General features: G+C 40.3%; 1 protein-coding gene across 1 annotated transcript in view; it reads right to left on the bottom strand.

Annotated features, from left to right (window-relative positions):
- Ankrd31 (ankyrin repeat domain 31) overlaps positions 1-17570 on the bottom strand; it is a 130479-nt gene extending 112909 nt beyond the window's left edge. Inside the window, exons 1-3 of the mRNA XM_055598402.1 lie at positions 17467-17570; positions 14131-14204; positions 10241-10350 (exon numbers count right to left, since the gene is read on the bottom strand). Coding sequence (XP_055454377.1) covers positions 10241-10350; positions 14131-14204; positions 17467-17570 — 288 coding nt within the window. The remainder of the gene's footprint in view (positions 1-10240; positions 10351-14130; positions 14205-17466) is intronic.
- Positions 17571-20416: the final 2846 nt, after the last annotated feature.

The following is a 20416-nucleotide window of genomic DNA, read 5'->3' as shown; positions in this document are numbered from 1 at the left end:
TGTGTGTGTGTGTGTGTGTGTGTGTGTGTGTGTGTGTGTGTGTGTGTTCCTAAAGACATAAATACAACCTGCTCAATCTGTATAACGCCACCATTTGGTACTGAACAACCAATGGGTGTGTTCTTCTCTAGAGAAGACTCTCTGACTCTCAGTATTCCTCATTTGCCTGTAGTTCTTTGTGTAAGGTTGAGGCCTTGTAAGCTTTTCTTATTGTGCAAAAATAGACATAAAATATGCCATTTTAACTATTTTTAAATGCATAGTTTTAAGGCATTAAGTAGCTTATATTTTGTGCCATGTTATCACCATTCATTTCCAGAACTTTTTCCTCTGAAACTTTTCAAGTGAAACTTCACGCCCTTTAAACACAAATTCCTCATTTCCTTCTACTCTCACCATGGAAATCTACTTTCTGTCTCTATAAATTTGACTTCTCTAGGAATATCATGGAGTATTTGCGGTTCTGTTAAGAGTTTACTTCACACACAAGGCTGATCCATGCTGTAGTATGTATCAGTATTTTCTTGTTTAAGGCTGAATAAGCCCTATTGACTATCTACCACATTTTACTTACCCACTCATGATTTATCAACACTTGCATTGCTTCCACCATTTTGGCTATTGTGAATAATAAATACTTCTATAGAATAATTCTGCCATGAATTAAAATCTTTCTTCAGCTCTCTATTCTCATTTCTTTCAGGTATAGATTCAGAAGTGGAATTATTAGATCATATGGCATTCTATTGCTTAATTTTGGGAGGAATCACCATACAATGTACCATTTTACACTCACACTTACAATTAAAAAGGTTCCAGTTGTGAAGACATCCTTGCTAACCTTTATTTTCTATTGTTTGCCACCTGTAATAGTCATCCTAATGAGTTGAATGGCCCCCCAGGGAGATTTAGCTGGCATAGTTTCTTGTGCTTATTAGTCATCTGTATATCTTCTTTGGTGAAATATCTACTCAAATTATTTGCTATTCCCCTTTCTTTTTTTCTTTACAGTACTGGGGATTAAACCAATGGCCTCATGCATGCTAGGTAAGCGTTCTACTACTGAGCTGTAACCTCTGCCCTCATTTTAATCCTTTCACTTTAAGACAGTTAACCAGTATGGCCTTGAATTCACTATAGCCCAGCAGTCCTTGAGCTTGCTATCTTCTAGTCTCAGTGTCCTGTATATGAGAGGTTACAGGACTATGCCAATAGGCCTAGCCATTTTCTCCTTTTCTAATGGAGTAGATTTTGTTGCATTGTAAGAATTCTTTATGCATGCTAGATACCAATCCTAGTTGCAAATAATTTTCTCCCACTCCATGGACTACTTTCTTATTCTGTTAACATCCTTTCATGATCAAGTTTTTAACTTTCTTTGGTTTGGTTTTTTTGTTTTGTTTTTCATATTCTTTCCACTCTATTTTATCCTAGTTACTATTGTTACTCAGTTTATATATTTTATTTTATATATTACTTGTAGAAAATAAGTTGGTAAGTGTGTTACTTTTCTCATCATTAGGAAATAAAGACTCTGGCTCATAGTTGAGGTGTAGTGAACTATAGCAGGAAAGTCACAGTGGCTGGGGGCTGGGGTAGCAGAAACCTGCGGCACAGACTGTTTACAACCAGCGAACCAGGAAGAAGAATGCTTGGCAAGAACCTGCCTTCAGTGACCCACCAGGCTTCACTTTCTAAAAGATTCTACAATCTCCCAAAACAGTGCCATCAGTTGGGGACCAAATATTCAAACAAATGAGACTGTGGGGGACATCCAAATAACATAAGGTGTAAGCAAAGAGAAAGGGAAATATGTTACTCCATGTTTACCTCCTCTTCATTGACCCATGATTCTGAGGAGCAATACTTGTCAGGTTGAGTCCTGATTCTTTTTTCTTTTCTTTCCTGAGACAGGGTCTCTCTGTGTAGCCCTGGCTGCCCTAGCACTCACTTTATGCTGCTGGGATTAAAGGCGTGCACTACCACTTCAGGTCTTTTTAAATTATTCTTTATTCTTATTTTTTTAGACAGGTTTCTTTATGGAGCTCTGGCTGGCACTTCCTATTTAGGCTGGGTTGGCCACAAACTCACAGAGATCTGTCTGTCTCTGCCTCTAATTATTCTTTCTTAGAGACAAAAAAAAAATTCGACTACTTCAGTATATCAAATGACTGGCTGGTTCTTTCACACCCCCACATCATACCAGAAAAACTGAAACTACTAGGTTCTATTAAAAAAAAGATAAAATTCACTGATCTAATTTTCAGTTTAGTATTTCACAGAATATTTGCTTTGTTCACTCTAAAAAGAACCTTGCCTTAAACATACTGTCAGCATCAAAAAAGTTTAGAAAAAAATTCTTCACTGGGGATACTCTGCCTATTTCTATGATCTATACATATAGCTTTCTGAAAATAAAGTCATTGGCCTTACCTTAATGTACAAACATTTTAACAACCAAACTAACACAATAATTTTTTTTTCAAAAAGTACACACAAACACATCGTGGTATATGAGAACTTCTGTATCTTTTCTAATTAATGTTCAGTGTATCTGTGTATATAATCTTAAATGAAGTTATACCATTTGATAATATTCCTCCAAATAGCCATAGACTATCTAACAAAAACTCCAATACCAGGCACAAGAAATCTTCTTTGGAGTTATTGGTCAGGGGCCTACAAGAGACTTCTAAGACAATATAGGTTTTAGAATGCTGCCCTCATTTGTCTCCTATGGGTTGAAGGTAAATCCGGATTGCTGAAGACACCATGCACTTCAGCCATAAGACCTGGAAGCTAAGCTGGATGTTACCTGAAAGTTGCTTCTCCATGGACAAGCTTTAATAGTACCAGAAGGGGCAATAAAAACGTCCAAGGGAGGGAAACAGCCAACAGTCCTACCTGGCTGCGATGCCTATAAACTATAACAACCACCAGCACAGCAGCATAGCCCTAAGAGTACAATAGGGGCACTCGCATCTTAGTAGTGACCAGCATCTCTCTAAATGAATTTATGGTCCCTCAACAGGAAGAAAACCATGCCTGATACCAGAAATCTAGCTTGTGAGGTCACGGGTCTCAGAGGAGAACCTGCCACTACCATTTTACAAAAACAGTATAACTCCTCACTGCATTCTAAACATCTATCCTTATAACCACAGATAAATGTAATTTTCAACCCTCATCAAACAAACTTTTCCCTGCTACAGAAGAATACCATTATAGAAAAGCACAATTGATTATGACAGAGAAATAAGTGATTGTGGTGGGCTCAGGCAAAAGATGACACAAAGAATTTCGAGCCAGAGAACCAGGAAAGTTGCTGTGAGATTTTATCTCTTAGAAATAGTAGGGATGTTAAAATCGCAAAATAATGCTGGTCTCTAAATAAGACCTGAAGAAGTTTACCAATAGATGCATTAATATAGAAGGGAGAAATCTCATGGTGGCCTGCCCATAGACAAAGAACTACAGGCAACTAAGGAATGCTAAAGAAGAAACAGTCCGCCTCAGGGAGGACTGTTTTTTGTTGTTGTTGTTGTTTTGTTTTGGTTTTTTTGTTTACTGGAGACAGGATTTCTCTATGTAGCCTCGGCGGTCCTGGACTCCCTTTGTAGACCAGGCTGTCCTCGAACTCACAGAGATCTACCTGCCTCTGCCTGCCTGAATGCGGGGATTAAAGGCATGCACCATCATACCTGGCTATGATGTAATATACTAATTTATAAATAAATAAAATAAAATTTTAACTTAAAAAACTTCAAATAACAATAAACATACTATTGCTAGCCAAAGGGAATCAAAATAAAATAATTTCCCCTGTTCTATGATTTGGTATTATTTCAAATAAAAATATTTCAAAATTTGAAAAAACAATCACCTCTATCTTCTCCAATTAATGTTCAGTGCTATTTGTTGATAATACAGTCTACAGACTTCAAAGTTATCTACATAGGACCCATGTATATCTACATCCTTCTATACAGGCTTTATAAAACTCAGAGAATCAAAGGTTAGAAGACAAAACTAGCTTCACCAAAGAATCATTTTACTAAGAAAGTTCCTATTGTTGGTTTTAGACATCCCTTGGTCCCTACCTGTTACAAGGTGTGGCTGCTATACTCTGCCCTCTATCCTGACTTTCCCAGCCCAGGGACAGGGCTTCCTCTCTCCCAGAGGCCCTTCACTATATAATCGGACATTTTGGTTCCTTCCCCCCTCCTCTCTCTCTCCTTTCTTCATCTCTTCTTCCTTCTCCTCCTCTTCTTCCTCTTCCTCCTCCTCTCTCTCTCTCTCTCTCTCTCCGCATGTACTTCTCTCTTTTCTCTCCCCTCCTCTCCCTGACTGTTTCCAATAAACCTGCATTTATTTATATATAACTTCGTCTTGCCATTAGCTCATTCTGTTATTTCAATCACCTACAAGCTTATAGGATATGTTACTGAGAAAATCAGAGCCCCTTCTTATAGTTCTTAGTCTCATTAATAAAATAATTAAGAATGGACTCAAATAGAAACTAAAAAAAAAAAAAAATTATTAGCATTTAAAAGAAAAACCCCAGGGCAGATAAACTGTAAATCTCAGCAGCTGACCAGAGCATGGAGAAGGGGGTTAAAGTCATGTTTGAGATGAGCTGGCATAGAAGTCAGCCACACAGCATAAAGAGTAAGAGCTTTAGAGTAAGAAAGCCCCGAGTGCATGCGTACGTACATACATGCATACATGCATACATACATACATACATACATAAGCAAGCATACTTAGGCTGTGAAAAAAAAGTTACACCTTTCTGAGTCAGACAGATTCAGACAAACTACATGGAAGCTCACAGGAGCTACGTCCAGGAAGAGAATTCTGAGAAGGAAAGTATCATTAAAGGGATAATTCCTTATCCTGCTTATCTCTTTAGAATAGGTTTAGGCAAACTCACCTTCCCAGTGGTGATCATATGCCAGATCCTGGCCCAATATGGATTAGCTTTTATGTTGGGTTTTTTTTTTGGGGGGGGGGAGGTTGTTTAGCTTAGTTGTTTGTTTGTTTGTTTGTTTGTTTGTAGAGACAGGGTTTCTCTGTGTAGCCCTGACTATCCTGGAACTCACTCTGTAGATCTGGGTTATGGTACTCAACATGGTTGAAAGGATAATCAAACATGACTGCAGAAGAAGAAAGCCCACCAACATTTCAGAAAGCAGAGGACATCTGACAGAAATTTCTCAGAGGACAGGAGACATCTGACAGAAAGCCACAGAGGAGAAATTTGCCTAGGATTATCTTCAGAGGAAATATAAGTTCAGTTGGACGCCCGGAGCAAGGAGCCTCTGAGACAGTGAATCATAAAAAACCACCCCAAAAGAAAAACTTTAATTCTATAGGCAGACTTTGCCTGCATTAAGTAGTGGAAACCCCATTTCCGATCCCTTGAGACCAAGGGTTACTTGAAAAAGCCATCACAGCACTGACTGCAATGGTGGCCACCAGAGTAAACCCCCCCACTTTCAATTGCAATCTTTATTTACTTTCTCTTAAAAGACGTAGAGAATAGCGTAAGACAAGAAAAATTAGCCATGATAGTACAAAGGCTTGAGAGACGAAAGACAGAGAAAGTAAGAACAGAAAGTGCTTAACTGCGAACCTAGGGTATGTAATGGAATGGAGGATCTGGTGATTAAGAAGCCGGCTCACTGTCATGGAGCTGGGCATGGAATGGGAGTGTCCAGTTTATGTGTAGATTCATAAAGATCTACTTTTACCTTACTAAACAGAAAGGAGGAATAAGATTAGTTGAAAGATACTGGATTGTAGAAAAAAATGCTGAATTAGATCAACCTGTACACTTTAAAGATGCTTCAACATCAGAATGGAAATCAGGAAATGTGTTACATTGGGAAAGAGGTTTTGCTTTTATTTCCACAGATGATGAAAGACTGGGTTCCATCAAAATTGATAAAGATCTGATCTGAGTAAGAGAAGCTTCACTTGAAAGGTACAACTAAAGGACGGGATGCAGAAAGTGTATTCCCTCTTTCATGGAAACAGCAGAAGACAGACATTATACGTCAGACTGACAGACTGGAAAACTTTGATGCTGAAATGGACATTTTCTAATCAGAAATGCAGTTATGAAGGATCATCACACCAATGGATCCTTATAAGAACATTGAGACTGTTAAGTTTACAGGATTGATAATTGTTTCATTTGTAAAACTTAAACTGGCTGCTCTTCCAAAGGACCCAGGTTCAAATATCAGCATCCACATGGCAGTTCCTAACTGTCTGTAATTCCAGTTCCAGAGGATGTGACACCCTTACACAGGCATACATGGAGCCAGGACACTAATGTAAATAAAATAAAATTTTAAAAAGGTTTCAAGTTTTCCAATTAAAATTTTAAAAAGAGGGACAAATATAAAGTACTTAATTTATCTTTCACATACTAATTTCACATACTAATATGGATAATTTATTATCTAATGTTAACCTTTGAAAGACACACCCACTAACTCAGAAGTATCTAAGGCAATTGTGCTGAAATTAAGGGTAATCTGAAATTACTTGGGAGATTCCAACATTGGATGTTTCCAGGTTCTACCCAGTACAGGTCTGGCAAAACATATTTAAAAAAAAAACTACTCTAAGTACAATGATAACCAAGAATTCAACACCATACTCTTTGGTGTAAGTGAAGAGCCTGGCACAAAGTCCATAGTAAATGCTTATAAAATAAACAGGAATCTTTCTTAAGGGATAAAAACATAGAGTACTGTGAAGTACTTCCCTAGAAGGTAAGGGTTCAATCTCCAAAACCACAAGAAAGATACACACATGCATAAATACACATACATACATACACATATACAAATGCTGTTGTGGTTGATCTGGAGCTAATATGTATTTAAGTGTTAATTGCTTGCCCCCTTCCCCAAGATCCTTACTACCCTACAAGCAGATGCTCTCATACACAAAATGATGTTGTGTGGACCTTGCCTCCCAAATTATCCCTGATTGACTAATAAGGTTGCCCACAGCCTGGCCTGGTCAGAAGAGAAATAGGCAGCGCTAATGGTCCAGAGCTCTGGGGTCACAGGAGGAGCATGAGGGGAGAGGAAGAAAGGAACAGGTTGCCAAGGGGTAACCAAGAGCATGAGGCCAAGAACATGTGGACCGAGGACTGGCCTGACAGAGTAGAAGCAGCCCACATAGGAATGATTAAGGCAAGTAGCATGGGACGTGTGGCTACAAGATAGTAAAGTAGCTTAGGGAGTTGATCTCTGTCCAGCCCTAATGTTTTAAATCTAACGAGTTTCATGTCTTTTATTTATAAAATAGCAGGTTGAAGAAAACTGCCACTGTATTAATAACCAACATTAATTAATACTAATAGAATTCAATTAACACATATACATGCAAACAAATATACATAAACACATACATACATACTTATTTCAGTTACAGAGAGTAGATGGAAAACTACTTTTTATTAACTCAGAAATTAAAAAAGAAAACTTTAAACAAATTATTAGAAGCCAAACACAGATATCCCAGTTTCAAGGAAAATATCTAGCACTAAATATCCTCTTTTTATGAAAAATAATTCATGAAGTAAACCTTCCTAGGTGTAGTATTAAATAAACTTTCAGTCACCTTTGGAACTCCTGTCATTTCCACTATTAAAATGGGGGCTATAGAAATGGCTCAATCAGTATAGTGTTCTTTTGTGTGTGTATGTGTGTGTGTGCACGCGCACACGCACATTTAGAGACAGGGTTTCCCTGTGTGGCCTCAGCTGTCCTCGAACTCACTCTGTAGACCAGGCTGGCCTTAAACACAGAGATCCGCCAGCCTTTACCTCCCCAGTGCTGGGATTAAAGTCCTGCTCCACCACGGCCTGGCCAGCGCTTGTTCTGCAAGCATGAGGAGCTAAATTCCACCCCAGTGTCCGCAGAAAAGCCAGGTGTGGTGCTTTGCACCTGTGAGACCAGTGCTGGAGTGGGTTGGCCAGTCAGTCTATCAGAATCAGCTAATTCCAGATTCATGAAAGATCTTACTTCAAAAAAATATAATGGCAAGGGACTAACAAGAATACTCAATGTTGAGGAGAGCCGGGGAGAGGGTACTGGGAGAGAGAAAAGAAATCAGTGGAGGCACATCTCTGGGACAGAGGAGGCTCCTGGGAGTCTTTGGGGATGACTCTTAGCTGAGACTCCTAGCAACTGGGGTTAAGGATCCTGAAATCACCACTTCCTATAGCCAGGTGGGACTTTCAGTGGAGGAAGGAGAACACTAACCCACCCATTAAATCTTCGACCCAAAATGTGTCTTGCCTACAGGAAGTGTAGGGATTAAGTTGGAGAAGAGATTGAGGGAATGTCAATCAGGAACTGGCCCAAGCTGAGAGCCACCCCATGGGACCCACAGCCAAACAATAGGCCAAGTTGGGGAAGAGTGGGAGGAAAGACAGAGGAAGCTGGAGGTGTCAAGAACACCACAAGATGACCTACAGAGTAAACTAACCTGGGCCCATGGGGGCTCACAGAGACTGAACCACCATCCAAAGAGCACGCATTGGCTTGACATAGGCCCTTGCACATATGTAGCAGATGTGCTGCCTGTTCTTCATGCTGGTCCCCTAACAATGGGAGTAGGGGCTGTCTCTGTCTCTATCGCCTGCCTCTGGATCCCTTTCCCCTCATCAGGCCTCAGTGAGAGAGAACGCACTTAGTGCCAGAGTTGGTAACCCTAGGGGCCTCCCCCTTATGAGAGAGGGGGAAGGAAGGGAGTGTGAGGGCAAGCCTGGAAGGAGAGGAGGGAGGGGACTGGGGTCAGGCTGCAAAGTGATTGAATAAAAAATAAATTAATTAAAAAAAAAGAATACCCAATGTCAACCTTTGGCCTCCATATGCACACATACACATGTGTGGGTAACCCCCCAACACAAATGCATGTGCACCCCTTCACACACAGAGATGCATACACCACACACACACACACACACACACACACACAGAGAGAGAGAGAGAGAGAGAGAGAGAGAGAGAGAGAGAGAGAGAGGAATGAGAGTCAGGCATGGTAGCTCATGCTTGCAATCCCAGCACTGAAGCGGCAGAGGCAGGGTCCCACCCTGGTATCAGGATCTTGGTAACTGTAAGCCAGAATAAAGCTTCCCTTCCTTAAACTTCATGTGTCAGGTATTTGCCCCAGCAAGGAGTGAAGTCCTAATACATGCATTGTCTCACCGCTCTTTGAAAACAAACATTCCCTGCAATGAGGAACCTCTGGGTCTGCTAATACCCCACTCACAGTTCATTAGGCAAAATAGTGCCATGACAGTCTTAGGCTGACCATCTAGGATAAAAAAAACCTCCTGCACTGCATGTGGAAGAGATCTGTCTTTCAGGAGTCTAAAGCCAGTCCCCCAACCCCCAAGGAAAAATACCCTAATAAAAACCCAGACTGCAGAAACCTCCATTCAGTGCTCTAGCCCATTGGGTATTCGTGCCTGGGCAATACACCTTTGCTGTGTTCAAGTTTTTCTAATAAACCTGTTTTTGCTTAAAAATTAAAAAGAGAGAGAGAGGCAAAAAGACTGCCCCAAATTCAAGGCCAGCCTGAACTATGTCATGAGTCCTAGACAAGACTGTACTACAAAATAAAGCCCCATTTTGCAACACAAACATCAACATGTACCTCTCTTCCATTCCTTAAGACTTTGTAAGTAGGTACCCCTGGCTGGCTGGCTTAATCAAGCCAAGTCGGAATCTCCTACTTCTCCCAATAGTATTCACACTAAGTAGAAACAACTCTTAGACTATCTATATACACATATGTACGTGTACTCACACATAAAACATCAGAGAGTCTTTAATGCTGTATATCTCAAATTATACTGTACTGGTATTTTCTTCATAAATATTAAAATGAACCCTGACACAAAATAGATATAAAAATGATAATTATTATATCCTATTTGTAACCTCTGTTCCTTTTACTTCCTATTTTCCACTGAAAAACAAAGCTGGAAGAAGAGCAAAAAGGAAAATATTTTAAATTCCCCCTCCTAAAACAAATGACCTTCATCAAATTTACAACTAAGGAACTGAATGACTGCTTTAAAAAGGTATAACTGAACAAAGGAAGAGAACCAAAATATTAATGGACAAAAACCCCTTATAATTAGTAATTTGCCACAGATAGCAGCTCCAGCTTTTGATGGGTATATGTTCAAACGACATTGACACACCTGTAATACTGGGTCCTCACTAACAGCCAGCAATGCCTCATCTTTACTCTTTTGTTCTTTGTAGTCCTTTCTCTGTTTGGACCCAAGATGAATCTCAGGAGAAGGCATGCCTACAATGAAGTATAATAGTCAATATCTTGCAATAGTTTTAATTCCTTAGTTGAATTCAAGAATTTTATAAATACTGTAAAATGTCACTAAAAATCACCTGATGGGCAATACTAACATATATTATTAAATAGTAGCACACATGTTTAGCATAGGTGAGGCTTGGGTTCAAATCCTAGCACAGTGCAAAATATTTGTACATCACAGTTTCTTTTTTAAATAATTAATTTCATTTTCCGTGCTTTACCATGAGGGTGTCAGAACTCTTGGAAATGGAGTTGTGACAGTTGTGATCTGCCATGTGGGTGCTGACTATTGAACCCAGGCCCTGTTAAAGAGCAGATACTCAGCTTAACCACTGAGCCATCTGTCCAGCCCCACACTACAGTTTCTGTCACTTTTATATGTCAATATTTTAAAATTATTACTTAGTTCAGGGTCATACTGCATTGAACAAAACAATGCTTAATATTTCTTGGCCTTGGGATGAAGGAATGCAATGAGTATGTACAGAAAATTTTATACACTGCCCCTAGGGAGATGTCTTAGTGCGTAAAGTGCTTGCTGTCATTTCTAAAAGCAGCTCTAGCTAAGACACACCTTGTCATGCAACATAAGAAATTGCTTCAGAAGTAACTGTGTGGTTCCTTCCAAATACAGCAAGAACTTAAGACACTAATGTAGTAATGGCACAGATGGGTGAAGCAGAGGAAAACAGATATTTACATGGAAACTTACATTTATATGCACAGAAATTTAATAAGCCATGGCACAGCGGGGATAACTGCATCCTGCCACGCCTAACCAATTCAGTTAAACCCTAGGACACTAGGACACACATAGGTGAAGAAGAGACTCAACTCCCACAAGTTGATTCTCTCTGACCTACACACACAGACTGTGGCATATGCTTCCCACGTACACAGAATATGTCACTTTATAAATTCCTGGTTAAGTTTATAGTTTAACATATCATAACTATAGTGTTTTAAACAGAACAAAATGGAATACCCAATTAATCATATTGAGACCATTAGTTTCTTACTTGAAAAAATAAAATTAGATCTTTTCCCATACACCAAAATATTGTAAATATGTTAAGAACAGAAGCATTACAACAACTAGAGATAGAGCTCAGCCAGTACAGCACTTACTTTCCCCACAAGCACAAGGACATGAGTTGAGCACATGTAAAACTGCTGAGCGTAAAGGCACATGTTTATGATCCCAGCACCGGGGATGTAGAGACAAGATGATCTCTGGGGCTTACTGGCGACAGTTTAGCTTAATTAGTGAGATCCAGGCCAAGGAGAGACTCTCTGAAATGCAGATAGCATTTCGAAGAATGAGACCCAAGCTTGCCTTCTAATCTATATGGGCACATGTGTACACACACACACATACACACAAACAAACAAATAAATACTTAAAAACTAGACCAGAGCCACACTCTGAACCTCTGTAAAAAATCACTTTAAAAAATGGATTAAATACATTAGTAGGACCTAAAATTTTTAATTTTCTAAAAGAAAATACTTCAAGATACAGGCATAAGAAACAATTTTGGGGGGCTGGAGGGATGGCCCCGCAGTGAAGAGCACTGGCTGCTCTTTCAGAGGACCTGGGTTCAATTCTCAGTCTCCACATGGCAGCTCACAAGTGTCTGTAACTCCTGTTCCAGGGGATCTGGCACCTTCACATAGATACACATGAAGGCAAAATGCCAATGTACATAAAACACAAATAAATTATTTAAAAATGATTTTTCTAGAAAGAACTCCAATAGCACAAAAAAATTTTTTTTTTCAAAAAGTCAAGTGAGATTACATGAAACCAAAAAACTTCTGCACATCAAAAGAAAAATGGCCACAGTGAAAAGCTACTTACACACTGGGAAAACACCTTTGCCACATATCAGTTATGCATTTAATATCTAAAGTACATAAAAAACTTCACAAATTAAACTCCAATCTAATAAAAAAATATGCTGCTGGGTGTGGTGGCGCACACCTTTAATGCCAGTCCTCATGAGGCAGATTTCTGTTCCAAGAAAGCCAGAACTACACAACTGATCAACCACCTGACAAGTTAGGGAAACAGGAAACATGGCTTTCAACACTCAGTTAACAAGACTAGATTCTCATACCAAGAAACATTACCAATGACCTAACAGTCACAATGCAAATATACAAATATGAACACTATTTAAAAATCAAGTCTATGAATAATAGGAAAAGAACAGAAGATCCAGATCAAATGCACAGAAAATATTTTCAACAAAATCACAGAAAACTTCCCTAATCTAAAGAAATAAATGTCCATCAAAGTCCAAAAGGCAAACAGAATACCAAATAGACAGAACCAGGAAAGAAACTCCCCACATCATATTAAAACACTAAGTGACAACAAAGAAAGATCAAGTCACACGGAAAGGCATGACCATCAGAATTAACAGCTGATTTTTCAGTAGAGAACAAAAGCCTAAATGGATCGGGCCTAGTGTTTTACAAGTTATGAAAGAGCACAGATAGCAGCCCAGAGTACTATACCCCGAAAAACTATCAGTCATAGTCAAGGAAAAAAGATTTTCCATGACAAAAACAGATTTAAAAAAAACTATGATCACCAAATCAGCTCACAGAGAATACTAAAAGGATGCTTAGATCTGAAACATTTAAAACACTGTTCAAAAAGACAAAAGAAACAAACAATTCCAGAACACTGAATCAAAACATCAGCAATTAACAAACAAGGTTCAATCATGTCAATTCCCCCAACAGACAAAGACTAACAGACTGGATCAGAAAACAGGATCCATATTTTCGATGCCTCCAAAAAAAACACAAACCTCACAACCAATGGCAGACACCACCTTGAAGTAAAAGGGTGAAAAACATATACCTGAGAAAACAGACTTCATATCAAAACTAGTTATACTCATTAAAAGGAAAACAGAAGATGTTCTAATCCGGGATACATATGCACCAAACATAGAAGCACCCAATTTCATAAAAGAAGTTCTCTCAAACTCAGGACCACAGATGGACTCTGACACAGTGATAGCGGGTGGTTTCCATGCCCCCACTTTCACAGTGACGGGTCATCTGGAAAAAATAGAAACTGTAGTTAAATGACATCATAAATCAAACAGACCTAACAGGTACTTACAGGAAATTCTGCCTAAACACTAAAGAACACACGTTCTTCTCAACAGCCCATGGAATGTTCTCTAAAATAGACAACTAGGACACAAAACAAGTTTTAACATGAGAAAGCTGTTTGCTGGAGAGATGATACATGAAGTCGTCCTTCCATATAGGCATGTGTATATCCACACACATGTCTATCTACATACACACACAGGCATGCACGCACACAGACACACCTATCTTACTGATGAGAGATAAATCAAAACTATAATGACATATATGTATGAAACGGCCATAACGTAACTCATGACTCTGTGCTAAGTTTAAAAAAACATGAAAAAAGGAAAAAATGTTATTCTCATACTTTTACAAATTGGTTTTAGAGTTAAGCAGGGCAGTAGAAGATGGGTGAGAAGATCTGCCCAAGTGCCACTCCCTTCTAGGAGTCCCACACAGCCTCCGGGAGCTACAGTTCTCACTGCCCTCCCTAGTATAGATCTTAAGGGATCCTACGAGATATTATGTGCACAAGAAATTTTGTAAAGTTAAGGAAGAAGAGTAACATAAAATAAGAAGCTAACAGAATGATAATACTTGGGACACAGACAACATCAGGTAAAAGGTTTTCCTCACCTTTGCATATTCCATTTATACCAGGATGAAGACAGGACTCAAATCTATAAGTTGTGTCTTGATTCAAGAACAAGCTTTCAAATGTAAAAAAGAAAGCACAGATTAATTACATGTTTCCAAAACAGACTAACATTTTAACCATATTATTTTCTAATATTAGAAAGATGAAACATTGAAAAATATTAGCCATTAAAAAAGGAGGAGGAAATTAAAATTTTTTTTAGGTTAAAATCTGATTGGAGATTCGAAATAATTTTCACTGATTAAAAGTATAATGGATTTTTGACAATTAGGTTTCAATTTTATGTATACTAAAACTTTAGCAATTAAGTCCTAACATCACATTGAGTTTTTTATTCAATTACGCAAATCTAATTAAAACATGCTTTCAACATAATGGTCAAAAAACTGTATATGGCAACATTCTGCCTTCATCAATAGTAGACCCTTTACTCTGGCACAGATCTTGATGAAAAAATATTTTTATGAACTATTTAATGTGACTATTTAAGTTTATGCCTCCTATGCTTTGCTTTCTTGCTCCTGCCTTTCCTCAACTTATTTTATAAACACACAAATACAGTACTAGAATGTCCTTGAGAAACAGAATCAACACTGATCTTTCAGATAATTAGGTTGAAGTAGCCATTTAAAATATATAATTCTAGCACTAGAAAGACTAAAGCAACAAAACCTTGAACTGAAAGCCAGCCTATAGTATACAGAAAAACCTTGTTTTTAAAAGGGGTATGTGTATATAAATGAACCTAAATTACGGTATGAAAAATTATATAGTCTGAGCCCCTAAGAGAAAAAAAATTAAATACAAGTTCAAGGACTTGAAAGACCATACATCAAAATCTAAAATGCACATCAAAAAGAAAGGAAAAGAGACTGGGGGTTGGCAAGATGGCTCAACAAATAAAAGCATTAGCTATGTAACACATAACACTGCTGACCCCGAATTCCATCCCCAGAAATAAAGGCAGAAGGATAGTGTCCAAGAATTGTCCTCTGACCTCCACACATCTGACACAGCACATGCACCCACACATATATTGCGTCTACACATACATGTACAAATATAAATAATTTTAAGAAGAAAATTAGATTGACATAGGAAAAATATTTTTAAAAAACCAGGACAGATCCTAAATGTAGTACATTTACATCTTCAAGACACTAAGAGAAGCCGGGGGTGGAGGGGTGCACACTTATAATCCTAGCACTCAGGGAGGTAGAGACAGGCAGATCTCTGTGAGTTCAAGGCCAGCCTGGTCTACAAAGTGAGTCCAGGTCAGCCAGGGCTACACAGAGAAACCCTGTCTTGAAAAAAACAAACTAACAAACAAACAAAAAAAAAGCAGCTCAGAAGTTCAAACAAGTAAACATAAAATATCATTCCAGACATGCCACAATGGCATGTCTGAGACCATTTGCTGAGAACCAAAGATAAGAAAAAAAAGATGAGAAGGGGAAAATCGTTCACATGTTAAAGAACAATAATTCAAATGGGGCAGGGGGTAATGGAGCCACTGTTAAGAGACAAAACAAAACACCTTTCAAGGTGGTAGACTTCTAGATATTGACTGTAATGGCTATAATGAAACTCCATGCATTTATTAAAATATTCACTAAGCACCAGTAAGAATAAATACTGTGTGTATACATTTTTTAAATGGGAGTGGTGGTGCACATATATAATCCCAGCAGGATTATTGTCAGTTTAAGCCTAGCCTGGGATATATAGTGAGACCCTAAAAGGAGAATGATGAGTGAAGAAGAGATAAAGAGGGAGAAGTAGCAGCAATAATCTGGATATTATTCTTTACAGCCTTGGCTCAGTGCCCTACCACATCTAATCAGTCACCATCTCCTACCAAATGTCCCCTGCAGAGACTTCTCAGATCCGCTCTGCTCCCTCCATTCCAACTACCACTTCTCAAAGTGGTGCCACAGGCAGGCCTTTAATCCCTGCACTCCCCACTGGCAGAGCCAGGTGCATGTGGAGAATTTGAGAACAGCCTGGTTTACAGAGCAAGTTCCAGGACATCCAAGGCTACGCAGGGAAACCCTGTCTTGAAAAACGAAAACAACGAGAAAGGAGCATCAGCATCCTACCAAGGAACACACAGGGTATACGTGGCCTACCAGACCTCACCTGGATCCCTCTTTATCAGTGCACATCTATCCCACAGTTCTGAAAGATTTAACTTACACATACCAAAACACGTAGCTCAGTGCTATGTTCCACCTGCGCAGCTCCACCCATGCACTCCCTTCTCCAAGAATACTACCTTTTCTTCATAGAGCTGACTCCTTGCCACCTTCAAGCTCCTACTCAGAAGCCACCCCTGGCAAACTCTTGTCAACCACCTATATAGTGTGTGGCTAAGAGTTCCACTGGGTTCCCAAGACATATCCCTGGACGCCGAGTATTATAGTGAAGTGTTTTCCAGGCCTAGTTATCTCGAAGGTAATGGCCTTTTTTTTCCCTGTGTCTAACACCGAGACTGTATTCAAATAAGACTGATAAGCTCAAATACTTCTTAAATCTGTTTTTTTTTTCAAGTAATAAAGTTTTATTTAATTGGCATCAGGTATAAGGCCAACCAAGACATAAAACAGCATTCAAGAAGCATTGTGTAGAGGGCAATGAGAGAATGCAGTCTGAATGTCATTAAGGGAATCATTGAACACACTACATAGTTTATTCATACTATACAGTGCAATATAGGCTTTGAAAGGGATGCTGACAAAATGAACCTATTTTTTTTAATATGTTACTTACTACTTTTTGTGTACACTGGTGTTTTGCCCATATGTGTGCCTGTGTGTGGGTGTCAGGTCTCCCGGAAGAGAAATTATAGACCGTTGTTGAGCCCACATGTGGCTGCTGGGAGTTAAAGCCCGGTGCTCTGGATGAGCAGCCACTGAACCATCTCTCCAGGACCAGTCCTTCTTATAACACGTTTCTAGTTTGATACAAATCTGATTCCCCGTTATAGTTCTTAAACGAAATTCTGAGACCCGCCTCCTAGACCAAAGCTTACGTTGGGGTAACGCGGTCCTTGTTCATACCCGAAGTACTTAGCCCCAATATAAGACAAGGACTTTTAAAATGCTATAAACCCATAACCACCTTATTGTGTCAGGCTGGGCGTGGGGCCTGAGGGCGGTTGCTACTTGTGCATTCCTAGCATGGCTGTCCCCCAAAGCTCTAGTCTCTCCCACCAGCCCGTCCTGCTGGCGGCCATTCCCACTCAAAACCAAGGAAAGCCTAGGCCGACAGTGGCTGGGCGCGAGGGCTCAGGCCGCCAAGCCTACGGAGGTCACCTTCTCCAGGGCAGCTCCTCGTCTTCCAGTTCGTTCTCTGTCACTGACCCCTCAATCACTGTTTCATCACTGTCACTGTCTGAGACCTGGGAACCTTTCTCCATCTTCCGCCCTCACTCGAGGGTCTTAATCTCTTCCTCTAGATGCCTTTATCCGGAAGTAGAAGCACGCTTCGTGGGAGGGAGGAAACAGGCTTTTAAAAAAGAAAAGCAACAACGACACGGAAGGCTTCTCTGGGCGGCTGAGGGCGCCAACATCCGCACTCGCGGCGCGGTCGTCGACGCGCGGGCTAACCCGCTCTCGTGCTCGACAGACACCAGAGCGCAGCCGCACGCCACAGCCCAGCGCAGCGCGCAAACGCAGGAGCCCGACAGGCCCAGGCCCCGCCCCCGGCACCCGGGGCCCCGCCCCCGCGCACGAGATCCTGCCCAGGAGCACGAGGCTCCGCCCCTGCCCCCAGGTCCCGCCCCTCGCTCCCCCGTGGCTCCTCCCCGGCTCCCAGGCCTCAGCCGGGCCTCAGCCCGGCCTCCGCAGCATAGCTAAGCAGGATGGCCATGAGCCATCTGCTCTGCTCTGAGATCCTGGTCCAACCAGATTATGGCCAGCTCTCAAGGCTGGTTTGGGCCGTTTTCTAATACTTCTGACTTGATTATCTATATGTCCCAGAGGCCTCGGCTCCAGAATATTCTAAAACCAGGGGATTTTACAGTCTACCAAGTGGCTCCTTACTTCTTTTGTTTGTATATTTGTTTTTCAAGACAAGGTTTCTCTGTGTAACCCTGACTGCCCTGGAAAGCCCTCTGTGAGTTTTAGATCAGCCTGCCTCTGACTCCTAAGTGCTGGGATTAATGATGTGTGGATAATGGCTGCATCCTTTTTTCTTTTTATTCATTTATTTGTTTGTTTGTTTACTTATTTATTATTACAGTTTATTCACTTTGTATCCCAGCTATCGCCCCCTCTCATCCCCTCCCAACCGCACCCTCATCTCCTCTCATGCCCCTCTCCAAGTCCACTGATAGGAGAGGTCCTTCCTACCCTTCCATCTGACCCTAGCCTATCAGGTATCATCAGAACAGGCTGCATTGTCTTCCTCTGTGTCCTATGGTAAGGCTGCCCCCACCTCAGGGGAAGGTGATCTAAGAGCCAGCCACTGAGTTCATGTCAGAGACAGCCCCTGTTCCCATTACTAGGGAACCCACTTGGACACTAAACTGCCATGGGCTACATCTGTGCAGGGGTTCTAGGTTAGCTCCCTGAATGGTCTTTGGATGGAGTATCAGTCTCAGAAAAGACCTCTTTGACTAGACTTTTTGGTTCTGTTGCTCTCCTTGTAGAGCTCCTGACCCCTAGGGTCTTTATATCTCTCCCTTCTTTCATAAGATTCCTTGCACTCTGCCCAAAATTTGGCTATGAGTCTCAGCATCTGCTTTGATGCCTTGCTGGGGAGAATCTTTCAGAGGCCCTCTGTGGTAGGTTCCTGTCCTGTTTCCTGTTGACTGTCATCAGAACAAAATGACAGCCTACAGATTGGAAAAGGATCTTCACCAATCCTATATCTGATAGAGGGCTAATATCCAGAACTCAAGAAGTTAAACATCAACAAATCAAGTAATCCAATTAAAAAATGGGGTCCAGAGCAAAACAGAGAATTCTCTGTAGAGGAATACAGAATGGCAGAGAAACGCTTAAAGAAATGCTCAATGTCCCTAGTCATCGGGGAAACACAAATCAAAATGACCCTGAGATTTCACCTTACACCCATCAGAATAGCTAAGATCAAAAACTCAAGTGACAATACATGCTGGAGAGAATGTGGAGAAAGGGGAACCCTACTCCATTGCTGGTGGGAATGTAAACTTGTACAACCATTGTGGAAATCAATCTGGTGCTTTCTCAGACAATTAGGAATAGTGCTTCCTCAAGATCTAGCTATACCACTCCTAGGCATATATCCAAAATATGCTCAAGTACACAATAAGGACATTTGCTCAACCATGTTTGTAGCAGCTTTATTCATAATAGCCAGAATCTGGAAACAACCCAGATGTCCCTCAACTGAGGAATGAATACAGAAATTGTGGCACATTTACACAGTGAAATACTACTCAACAATTAAAAAACAAGGAAATGATGAAATTTGCAGGCAAATGGTGCAATCTAGAAAAGATCATCCTGAGTGAGTTATCCCAGAAGCAGAAAGACACACATGGCATATAATCGCTTATAAGTGGATACTAGACATACAATAGAGGATAAACATACTAAAATCTGTACACCTAAAGAAGCTGAGCAGGAAAGAGGACCCTGAGTAAGATGATCAATCCTCACTTAGAAAGGCAAACAGGACGGACATCAGAAGGGGGAGAACAGGGTCCTTACTTCTTAATCCCTTTGATACTACCTCCCTAAGTGTCCCCTAAAAGAAATATTTTTCAAGGTTTTCTGATCTCCTAATCCAATAAACATTTTTTTCTCACTCTATAAATTACTCTAAATACAGATTGTATAGGAAAAGAAGTATATAACTATTAGGACCAATTAAGACAATGATGAGGCATACAGCAGATTTTATATGAAAGAGGTTTATTAGATGGAGAGATGAAGAGAGAGAGAGAAGAGAGAGGGAGACATGATGGGGGAAGAACAGGGTTCCCCCTCCCAACAAAGAAAGGGAAGAGGGCAAGAAGCCACCTGGCCTGTGACACGATGACATCATAGGTTGCTAGGCAACTCAGAAACAGGTGCCAAAATACTAACAATAACTGCTTTTTCCTTTTATCAAATGTTATAATAGTGGTGGCTAACAACACCCAAAATTGATTATTTTCTCAATGAAGTTTTAGGATTTTTTAAAACAGTAATTCAATGATTTTTAAAAATTGTTGCATGTTCCTCTGTCTCTGTGCATGGGGGGGCAAACTTGTGGAGAGGTAGGTTGGTGTGGGGG

The sequence above is a fragment of the Psammomys obesus genome, unplaced genomic scaffold (assembly GCF_907164565.1).
Source record: "Psammomys obesus unplaced genomic scaffold, mPsaObe1.curated_primary_1811, whole genome shotgun sequence".
NCBI lineage: Eukaryota > Metazoa > Chordata > Mammalia > Rodentia > Muridae > Psammomys > Psammomys obesus.
Note: the sequence above shows the minus strand (reverse complement) of the source record. Positions and strands in the feature narration are given on the sequence as shown.